The sequence below is a fragment of the Euwallacea similis genome, chromosome 16 (genome assembly GCF_039881205.1).
Source record: "Euwallacea similis isolate ESF13 chromosome 16, ESF131.1, whole genome shotgun sequence".
Classification (NCBI taxonomy): Eukaryota; Metazoa; Arthropoda; class Insecta; order Coleoptera; family Curculionidae; genus Euwallacea; species Euwallacea similis.
The window spans coordinates 1,424,433-1,435,560 of NC_089624.1; the positions used below are offsets into that span (position 1 = coordinate 1,424,433).

Below are 11,128 nucleotides of genomic sequence, written 5' to 3' on the forward strand. Positions count from 1 at the left end.
TTTTCTTACTTTATTATTGCATGGTAAAAAAGGACAAATTCCATTTTTTCTGACCAAAAATTCCAATGGAATGGAGACTTTTCAATTTTCTTAACCAACAAATCCTCAAACAAAAACAATCCATAAAACAGTAATGTTTGAAAAAATGTATTTTGAATTTTTGCTAATTAAAGATCTATAAACTAATGAAGCAGCTTAAAAGACGTTTAAAATCTACAAAACTCAATAAATCGGTTTTTCCATCATCTAATAAGTTATAATCCCAACAAAGACAATACAATGCACCATTATGAGGAGGCCCAAATTATGTTCTATTATTCACGTACTTCTGCTCCTAATTCTGCTGTGTGCCTTATATTTTGCATTTAATAATGTAAACCTGGAACTCCAAACACCGACAGGCACTGATGCACCTCAAAGTTTGCAATTTATTCATACATCACCGATGCCATTACCTGTTTCTAGATCTGTTCGTGACGAATACAATATTTGGCTAATATTCACAAAAGTAACAAACAAATCTCTATTGACCACAAAATTTTATAATGTGATTTATAACTTAGTGAATCTGTCCACAGTACCTTTAGAGTTTCATGTAATTGTTGATAATACTTCTAAACTTATAGCTGAAGCTCAGTTTTCTGAAGTTGTGTACAAAGCCAATCATAGTCTTATTTACAAGTTTTATGATATTGAAGACTGTGCTGCAAAAATTGATGATATTGTTAAAGTTATGACTCCATTTTTTAGCTCCAAGCCTGGTAAGTAATTCCTGTGGTACTTAAAATATACTTAAAATTTTACCTTGCCATTGACTTTCTACATGATCACCTTGATATACAGTTGGTGATGGCCACTAATATGTCACACCATCCAACATTGTATTACTCCTTATTAATTAAATTTTGCAAATTTTGCATTTGCTATAACTTACCACCTCCTTAAGAACCCAATAGTTAATTTTATTTTTAGGTACATATTATAGTGATGCTTTATTCTATATGTCATTAGGACTTTATCGGATAGCCCCAGCATCACATAAAAGAGCTATCCTATTAGACTGTGATCTTTACTTTAAAAAAGATATTAAGCTGTTATTTGAAGAATTTGATAGGTATGATACTACTTATTTATTTTTCTGGTGTTGTAACCTGGTTATTCTGATAGAGTCTGAGAACTTTTAAGTAATTAAAAAAATTCACCTTGTAAATGTAAACTTAAATACAGAGTGTATTTTGAAGTTGGTAACCCCTTTTATTCATTATTTAAGAAAAAAATATTAAATACAATAAAGGCTATGCCACTTTGACGCGACAACTTGGTCATACTATCAGATGATGGGTGTATCATCTACACACTTTTTCATGTGTCAATATATTTTTTTTCATTTGTACTTAAAATCTATTAATTTTTAGTGTTATTTTAGATTTAAATCCTCTGCAATATTTGGCTTGGCCCCAGAACTTACTCCTGTCTATCGTCACATCTTGCATATGTACAAAAAGAAACACAAAACCACATTCGGTGATTTCTACCGCTCCCAGACTGTCGCATTGAATGGAATTCATCCTAATGGTTTCCAAGGTTACAATAGTGGGGTTGTATTAATTTTTCTTGATAAACAAAGATTGTCTAAAGATTTTTCTCATATAATTTCTAAAGAAAATGTTTTAAATATGACCGAAAAATACAAATTTAGGGGACATTTGGGCGACCAGGATTTTTATACATTAGTGGGGTATGAGTATCCCCATATTATACAGACATTGAATTGTGGTTTTAACAGACAGTTGTGTACATGGTGGAGGGATCATGGCTACAGTGATATTTTTGATTCTTACTTTAAATGTGATCATCCAATTGTGGTGCTACATGGAAATTGCAATACTAAGATTCCTAAATAATGAAAATAGTTAAATCATGTTGTAATATAGGTTATAGAAAATGATAGATTTGAAATCTTTAGTCTCTCGTGCAATTTTTTAAATATTTCCTTTTTATCAATAGATAAAATGTTATTTATTCCTAAATCTCAATTTATAAGTTTTCATGCAGAGTGTCCTGCGGCTAATTTTCAGTGTCAGGTTTCTGAAACTATGAACTGAAGTGCCAAGACCCATAAAATAAAAATTATAAGTTTGGTAAACGTTAGAGAATGTGTTTAGAAAACGTGTTTCAAAAATGTTATAGGTATAACATTATTTTTGTGTATTACACAATGTTATAATACTAAACCATATTTTCATGTAAAAATAGATAACATTCCCGACTGATATATTTACCACAGAGCTTGCCATTTAATTAATTATAATTATAGGTGCAATATTATCATTTTTAATACAAAAACCTACTCGCATCTGTTAATATTCTAAGTAGTTTTATTTGTTATTTATAAAAAGCCTTAATAGTTGATAGTAGTGCTTATGCAATATTTTTAATTCCAAATTAGATTACTTTTATAAATATGTGTAGATAAGCTATTTTTATTCTTTAGAAGAGAAGGTAGTAAATAATAACTTTACAAAGCGTTCCCGGCGTTGATAGTGTGATATTCTTCAATCTGAAAAACGTATCTTTTACTTAATTCAATTAAAATAAAGCATTTTCCAAAGTTATATGTTTTATTTCAATAAGTAATTGGTAACCTTCAAAAGTAGTACAATCGTGTAAATCATTCTTCACACAACCAACATTTATGTAAAAAGTTTAAAATTACTTAAATACCTAATCAGGATAAAGTGCTATTACTAAATAAAGTGACACAACAATACTGTTTGAAATCTATAAAATGGCTTACAGATTTTCTTACTAATTTTTAAATAAATGAAAAGTAAAAAATCTTATTAAAACGCTTTAAAATCCCAGAGTTACTACAATACAATTTACAGTTTATAAGCCTGTCTCATCATCAAGTCGAAATAGCCATCGTTGTCTATAGAAGCGCTAATGCCAGAATAGTAATTGAAGAATTCTTCGGTAGTTACCTATAAATTTATTCACAAAAATCATTTCATGAAACTTGATACGTATAGTATATTTAATCCGAAACTAAACCCGTTGCATGTGGCTGGCAACAAGTGACCTAGTCTATTCCTGAGTGGTCACGCAAATTTTAAATTCTACATTAGTAATGAAATAATAACACACAACAGACTGTAAACTGCCGCTTTTAATGTCTAGGCTATGAAGTATCCCATTTTCTATTTAGGCGTAAAAAATTACACTTTTTGAGATCTGTAGTTTAATGCCGGGCAACAATTTTAGTTTTGGAGATACATAATAGTAAAGAATTTTTGAGAGAATAATTTACCTTTCCATCCCTAGTAGCGTCTTGTTCAAAATTCCCTAAGAACTTCTTCAAAATGCTTTCCTCTGTTTCCTCCCCAGACACATATCTTGGATTTGATTTCACATTGTAGACGTTCTTGAGGTCTTCTATTGTTATCTCGCCATCCCCAGTTTTGTCCATTTTGTTAAAAGCTTCGCCGATGACCTTCTTTCGAGAGTCTGATAGGGGAGGCTATAAAAAATTCATTTGAATTATAACTAAATTTTGTGGTGAAACATGTTTAAACACAAAAAAAAATTTTGCAGTGCAGAAAGCTCAGGTTTATTGAATAGTTGTTCTTCAAGTTTCTAATTTGTGAGGACTAGACTTACTGGAAAGCTGGACCTGTAAGGGATATGGCGAGAATTTTTTATTTACATTAACGACATGTTGGATTTGAATACTTGAATGGTAGACATCTTACCCTAATGTGAACTAAAAATTCGTCCATATTAATACTTCCGCCTCCATCTGTGTCGAATTTAGTGAAGAGTGTCCTAATTTCTTCATCCGTAATTTCTAAGCCCATTTCCCTAAGGCCCTGAGTAAATTCCTCCAAATTTAAATTTTTGTTTCCGTCATCGTCCATTCTTCGAAACATTCGCCCTGAAATGGTGGTTATTAATATTTAAAGTATTTTTTATGAGCCATATAGATTTCAGAACAACGTATTTAGTTTTTTTCAAATTTTCCATACCACAAGGGCCTACCTGGAGTCATTGGCTCATCTTAAACAAGCAACTTGGATTATTACGTTAATACTGTCCATCTCTAGTAGAGCGGCAGTAAATGCAACTTTTTTTTGCTTCTTTATATTTTAGTTGAGCAATGCAGATTAGAAGTAATAAATTTTCACTTGCCTAGTCCCAAAATGCCATTGGCTCCTCTGGATAGGCATAAAAGACGTAAGCGCTGGACAGCGTCAGTATTACCCCCAGCTTGCAACTCTCTTAAACATTTAGATGCCATTTCTGCTTCTTGGCGAGATGTTGCACTTTGTGGTCGTATGGGCATTCTATGAAAGGATATGAAAGAAAAATGATTCTGTGATAGAATAGTTATTTTTGGATGTGAGAGCGTAGAGTTTTTACGTATCCATTTGCGGGTATAAAGGGCCACTTCTACGCCCTAAGGAATCAGAATCGCCGAAAGGCCCACTGACTCGATTGTTTTAATAAATAAAAATATTCATAATTTATTTTTATTTTTAAATAAAACCGCTGGAAAATTACTTTGATCTCATGAAAAAAATAATACAAAAAAATATAGTTGCACCTTTGGCATAAAATTCTTTTATGCCCTCATCTGTATATTGTTCTTGCACAGCTGAGGCAACCCCTTTGTACATATAATTGATAATTATGGTGATGATTACTTAAGTATTATGATGATTCCTACCCTTAGTAATTTAACGCTACAGCAGTCGCGTTGCGGCACTTCCTGCCCGGTGTTTGCATTTTTTGATATTTTCCGATAAGGAAAGTTGTATAAAATTTAAAAGGAATGCTGTTCGATTTTTAAATTGCACAACTTTTTCTAGCAAAATCATTTTATTTGACTTGTTGATGTTTTAGATAAAACGTTATCGTGTGGTGTTTCGTTCAAGTTTGTTTTCGATAAGCAATTAAGGTTATTAAGGCAGAGGTTTCCTCGATGCTTAGAATAGGGATCTCAGTAACTAGTCGAGTTAGTAAGTCGATTAAGGGGGCAAACACTTGCAGTTTTGGAGGGAGCAATTTAAATCAATTTTTCTTTTTAAAAAAGTGCCCCATTGAATATTTTACAAAAACCAAATTATGTCGATTACTTTAAGGTGGTCTAACTAAGTTATTGACTATTGCTTCTGGGAAAACTATACAAACTACTACATTATTAGGGAATTTTATCTTGATTATGAGTACCTTAAGATCCGCAGTAACTAGCTTTGTTCGTAATTAAGAATAAATAGTAAAACACTGCTCTACTTTATCAAAATAAGTAAATAAACCCTGCTGATTAAGAACACTATTCATCAGGCACCCTATTCTATAAGATCTTACCACACACACTGATGCACTGTGGTTCAGCTGTTGACTATTTTAATGGATAATTTAAGGAGTGGCCCTGTGTTATAATTTTCGTTAACAGTTTATTTTTATAATGGTTATTGCTAAATGCACAGATGATTTTGTCTTGGATAGCTTAACACTGTAAATACCCACTAATGAGAGATGACTAACAGAACTAAGTGATGGGATGGTGAAATTTAACATTATTCAAGGTAAAGGAGTCGGCAACAACTGTGGTCTACTTTCAATAATAAATATGGTAAAAGTACGCTACAAATCTTGTTATTAGTTTGCTTACTGATGATTACTCAGACTCATGGTAAATACCGGTTTAAGGAAATATTATCTCAAAATATATACGCTTTGGTTAATTATAATTAAATGTAGAATCACTAAACATACAAGTTTAAATAAAATTTGAATCAAATTTTAACTTACTTGGCTTCTTTCTTTCAGAAATTTATCCGTAAGAGTCGTTTGTTTCTACACTATGCGGTCTACAATTCAAGTTAAAGTCCGTCGAAATGTGCTCGTTTTCCGTCGTATATCGACCGGAAAACCCAGCCTAATACCGCAATAAATTATTTATCAGAAAATTAATTTAAAAAAGTGCCGGGTTGATTAACTTCCCCACGAGTCACTGACACCGATAAAGTTTAATAGATTACAAATCAAAAGGTGATAGCAGAACTTTTTTAGCTTGCGATAAACATGAAAATAAAAGTCACATGTTTTGCAATGAAAATGTTTCACTCTTAGTATGATATATAGGACATAGGAAATAGATATAATATGATATTGAAAGTTTCATGCGATCGAAAGCGGTTGCTAAGCAATCGATTGATTTTGTGGAGTTTAAACAAATGTAACTGTTCGACGACCCATGTGTCATCAGGTTAATTTCTTATGAATTGGGGTGCCTGAAATATTAAAATTTCTAGATTCAAATCGAACATTGTCATTAAAATCCATATCACCGAATTGATTATCTTTGTCATTGATAAATTATTGTCCATTAGATGGAAGTTTTTATGACATACCTAACTTTACAGATAGTATCGGGTGTTTTGTCGGTATTTTTATTTCAGAAGAACGTGGGAAAAAAGATTCCACGGTTCGTGAAAATTACAAGTTAGGGATCTCTAATAAACTTGTTTTTATCATTGAGAGTAAAATCGTGCATTGAAAGTACTATACATTTTAACTACAAACTAATCTCCATAGGAACTGTAGGTTACTGACGTGTATAAGACATATTTTTGGTTTCTATGGAAACTAACTTGATGCTAAAGTTAACAGCTCATTGACAACTGAGGATTTTAAAATATTTATACAATAGGTGAAACAATTATTATATGGGATCTGCCAAAAATGCGTGAAAAAACACAAAGTAATTTATCGTCTTAGTTTCTTAATTTTTTTTCATTTTTCAATTCAATTCAAAGTAAGTACTTTAAATGTTATTTAATTAGAACAGATATTTTTCATTATAAAATAATAATTTTTAGAAATACGAATATCAAATTTCAAATTTAGGAAGTCAACCTGTATCTACGTTAACGTCAACATTCGTTTCACAGAAATCGGATTTCTTTGACTTCAAAGAACTGAAAAACCTCATATTAACCAACGAAAAATGGGTACCCTGTACTTGGAAAACAGCACATACCAAATTCCCATCGAAGAGCTTCTAGTCCTCTGTATCTCACAAAAAAAAGAGACGTGAAGTTTTGATTATTCGCTCAATAATAAATTTGTAATGTACTAATATTTCTATTACTGTCTAGGGAGGATGTAACATGAATGACACACCTAGACACTAGACAATGTACCAAGGGAGTTTCAGGTCGATAAGCTGACCCAATTAACGTATATTTTTATTCCTATTATATTCTGTTGGTGCATGAATGTATCTGCTAATGCATTTTTAATATGCCAGAATAACGGTCAGTATCAATTTACTGCAGGACATTAGTGTATATAAAATATGTGAGTGTCAGGCCAAGATTCTGTGTCTGTAAAAGGGATTTAGACAATAAGCTACAAAAGACTTTTATGCTTGAAGCACATTCACGAATTCTAGGACTAAATCGGAAGATGAAGTCGCGAAGCAGTACTTGAAAAGTATAGTGTATTTATTTGCTCTTTTCCTGGTGATGGATTTGATGAATATCGATTGGAAATAAAAAAATCAATTTAAATATTCTACTATATGAGTATTTACTCAACATCAAAATTTAGCATTTTCAAGTTAATCAAAGAATTATTTCATGCGAGATGAAGGTAATACCATATTTATTTTATAAAAATACAGGGGGTATTTTAAGTAGGGGGTTTCCTTTTAACACGACATAGACCTCAAAAAACTAAGCAAAATCTTTATGAGGCATTTTTCCGAAATCTCAAAAACAACCAAATTATGCGCATATGAATTTTAATATGTTTCCGTATAAAACCTGAATCCGCCCCTGCATAAAATAGGAAATGCAACGTCAAGGGGAAAAACTCCCACAAAAAATTATCAGTTATAGAAAAAAACCTAAACAAAATTCAATGTTTACCGTTTTTATGCGATTTACAGTTTATGTTTGTGCAGATTTAAAAATCGACGGCGAAGCTTTGCTCCAGCTGTTATTTTGATAAATATGAATACTATTAAATTGAGAATGGCCGTTAATTACTCTGATAACGAATTGTTGTGTTGTACGCTGATCGTTTTCCGTTAAGACATCATCCTGCAGCTCGTTGATTTATTTATTTTATTGGGAGAGGTCGCGAGACCGGAAATCAAAAAGCAAAGCACGGTGGATATGCTGGAAGATCTAGCTCATCTCGGATCTGGTACAGACTGAGGAGCGTGGTTTAGATATCCCTCAAGACGGCCCACCAGTGGCGACAATTTTGAACACCCTTTGTAGGCAGTCCCGGAGTGAGTAATGATTAAAGGTTTGGTATTTATTAAAACTTTCATACACGCATATTTCGATTCCTTTTGAGATTTGAAAATGTCACATAAAGATTTTGTTTAGTTTCTTGCGGTCTATGTCGTGTTGAAAAAAAAATCTCTACTTAGGATACACCCTGTATAATTAAAACCGCTACGAAGAAATTCACTTACTAAATTTACGAAAACATATAATCTCACCAATTTATGAACGAAATACTAATTACATATATTTAATTATATTATATGTATATCGTCACTAGCTAGTTCCCTTTAAATTGATTACTATAATATAGGATTTTACGTATTTATCTCAATTAATTTAGGATCCATTCGGCAATATAACATATCAACAATATAACAATCAAACATCTAAAATAATTAATTTAACATTATTAAAAAGTACATTAACAGTAACGTTCGTATCCCTTTAATAAAAAAAGGCGCTACCAAAAAATAGTTATTTTCATTTTCCCCTGCGAAAGTCATTTAAAGGTGAATAAAGACGGCCAGCTAAAGGGCAAAGAACATGGCGCTTCCAAATATAGGTCACGTTAACATTCCAGACATTCCATTGCCATGTGTTTTAGCGCCAGTTCAAGGGGATATGTCCTATTTAACAAGAGATAGCCCTGAAGGCAAGTAGGTCAATCGGTCACCGTAGGTAAGACAAAGTACCAAAACGTCGAGTCGAATGCCAGATAAGGATGTCACATATGTAACGTAGATCCGACGATTGTTCATTCGTTGAAGCCGAACATTTGAAACAATATATCTATCCTTGTTTCGGATTTCCAAGTTATACGACTCAGAGAGAGACGGGATGATTTTATTGGGAAGCTCCGTCTGGATGTCTCTTTTGTTTCTGTTATCCTAACCTTAAAAATATTTGTTTTGATTTTTGCTAAAAGATTGTTGTTATTACATTGTTTATTATTGTATTTAGTTTAAGCATTTACTTTTTGCAATGTCCTAATGAATCTTGGAATCAATAGTGCTGTACATCATAAGAAGCAGAACAATTTAATCTTGAAAAAGAAACTACACAACAATTGGAGGAAGCACTGGAACACTCTCTTACTTCAACCGTTTCCCGCCTTATCACTTTTGCTTATTCCAGCATAATTAGCATAATATTAATGAAAGTTTTCTTTTTGCTTTCAGGTACTTACGGAAAGCAATGTAACGACACATCTGAAGGAGTAGATAACTGCGCCATTATGTGCTGTGGAAGAGGTTATAAAACACACGAAATAGTGGTTATTGAGCGGTGTAACTACATATTCCATTGGTTTTGAGAAGTGAGATGTGAAAAATGCAAAACTAAGAAAAAAATTCATATTGACGTCTAGTTACCTTTTTATTAAATATTTAGTGGTTTATTTGTGGTAGATAAAATCTTTATAGGTATGTACTGCTTACCTTTGACCAATATTGCTTAGTACAGGTACTATTTTGAATGTAAAAATAATAGAAAGACTAACACTATAGTACAAGCTAAAACACAATATTCGAAACGTATTTTACACGATTCTTTAGTATTGTACAGAATATTTTGACGTATTTATTCTTTTATACAGTCTTATTGGCTTATCTCTGAAGTTTTGTAAATATATTTTATGTCATGATTATTTATCTGCAGAATACCACGGACAAAATAGTTTAGATAAAGAAAAACCCATATTTGTCTTATGTACTTAGCAAAAAACGTAGTGTAACGCCCAGTGATAATGCTAGACTGTACTTCAACTTATTTTTAATTCATTTACCTCTCTTGTAAATATCATTTTAGGTAACTTATTTGAAGGTCTGTTAAAGGAAATGCATTTTTTTTCCTTTTTCGTAAGTATGTCGATAGTTAGCGAACTGTCCTCATGCACCAATTACAATATAATTTTTAGCTTCAAGATTCGTTTAAAGCCATTCTGTAAGTGATCTCAAGGGATAAATGTGAAAGGAACATTTCTAGAAGTGATTTGTAAATAGTTAGATTCTAGACCATGTACATAGTAATTTTTCTTTTTAACCAGTTTTTTATGATAGTTCTGTATATTGTAAATATTATATTGAATAATTTAATAAACTATTTAATAGGAATTATAAGTGCCGTTTACATATCGCCCTGAAGTGTAAAAGTGCTTAATAACTCAAAACGGTTTACATTAAAATTAAACTTACGCAGGCCGAGATGTAATGGTATTATATTGAAATCAGTGATTACCAATGGTAATTAATAAATCTCCACTATTTATCCTTGCCGTTGGTGTCAAGTAAGTGCATTCAAGTAGAAACCGGATAAACCAAATTAAGTTAAAACTTGAATGACCGTGGTGATCCCATCCCTTTAATAAAAGAAATAATTAAATTTTATAGTCACTTTAGTTTTACGAGTATCTAAGCTTAAAGATAAAAACAGTTTAAATCTCTTTAAACCGAGAGAAAGATGATCTTTTATATGGCTCGTTGTTTTTTTAACGTGTTCAGTCCTTTTAGAGATATTCGCATAAGACTTCAATTTTTTTAGTATATCTTTTTATGTAGTTATGTTATAAATGTCTTTAACTATCCCTATAAGGCACCTCATGAACGAGCATATCTGACCTCTCATATAATAGTTTGAATTGAAGTGTTGGAGTAATGCAATGTGGTACTAAAATTCGCTTGACAGTTAGTGTTTACGGAGAGAACCCTCGTGCTGTACTGCCTCTTGTTATCAATTGTAAAATAGATCTAAATATAGCTACTGCCATTAGCAGCAATAACCAAATTGGTTTCTTAGCTATCTACCTAGTTCAACAATTAATGCAA

The 11,128-nt window shown here is 31.9% G+C and overlaps 2 protein-coding genes across 4 annotated transcripts; one reads left to right on the top strand and one right to left on the bottom strand.

The window, feature by feature from the left end:
* The first annotated feature begins 102 nt into the window (after positions 1-102).
* Positions 103-2,565, top strand: Xxylt (Xyloside xylosyltransferase). Its single transcript, XM_066397765.1, has 3 exons — positions 103-761; positions 973-1,114; positions 1,427-2,565. Exons 1-3 carry the CDS (start codon positions 290-292, stop codon positions 1,902-1,904), a joined length of 1,092 nt encoding a protein of 363 aa, XP_066253862.1. The 5' UTR covers positions 103-289; the 3' UTR covers positions 1,905-2,565.
* A 92-nt stretch (positions 2,566-2,657) lies between these two features.
* LOC136413993 (calcyphosin-like protein) lies at positions 2,658-9,761 on the bottom strand. 3 transcript variants are annotated; one of them, XM_066397771.1, is made up of 5 exons: positions 9,743-9,761; positions 4,189-4,343; positions 3,753-3,934; positions 3,311-3,520; positions 2,658-2,984 (listed from the first exon to the last, which is right to left on the bottom strand). In XM_066397771.1, the coding sequence occupies exons 2-5, from the start codon at positions 4,340-4,342 to the stop codon at positions 2,883-2,885; spliced, it is 648 nt and encodes a 215-aa protein (XP_066253868.1). In that variant the 5' UTR covers position 4,343; positions 9,743-9,761; the 3' UTR covers positions 2,658-2,882. The 3 variants fall into 3 exon arrangements, with proteins under 3 accessions (XP_066253868.1, XP_066253867.1, XP_066253866.1); XM_066397770.1 differs by lacking the exon at positions 9,743-9,761 and adding an exon at positions 5,368-5,663 and having other exon boundaries at positions 2,660-2,984; XM_066397769.1 differs by lacking the exon at positions 9,743-9,761 and adding an exon at positions 5,815-5,999 and having other exon boundaries at positions 2,666-2,984.
* Positions 9,762-11,128: the final 1,367 nt, after the last annotated feature.

Coding starts and splice junctions, on each gene's coding strand:
- Xxylt (XM_066397765.1), top strand. CDS start 290: ATGAGGAGGCCCAAATTATGTTCTATTATTCACGTACTTCTGCTCCTA. Junction 762..972: donor ATTTTTTAGCTCCAAGCCTG/GTAAGTAATTCC, acceptor TTTTATTTTTAG/GTACATATTATAGTGATGCT. Junction 1,115..1,426: donor TTATTTGAAGAATTTGATAG/GTATGATACTAC, acceptor GTGTTATTTTAG/ATTTAAATCCTCTGCAATAT.
- LOC136413993 (XM_066397771.1), bottom strand. CDS start 4,342: ATGCCCATACGACCACAAAGTGCAACATCTCGCCAAGAAGCAGAAATG. Junction 3,521..3,752: donor AATTTTTAGTTCACATTAGG/GTAAGATGTCTA, acceptor AATTTTTTATAG/CCTCCCCTATCAGACTCTCG. Junction 2,985..3,310: donor ACGCTACTAGGGATGGAAAG/GTAAATTATTCT, acceptor ATAAATTTATAG/GTAACTACCGAAGAATTCTT.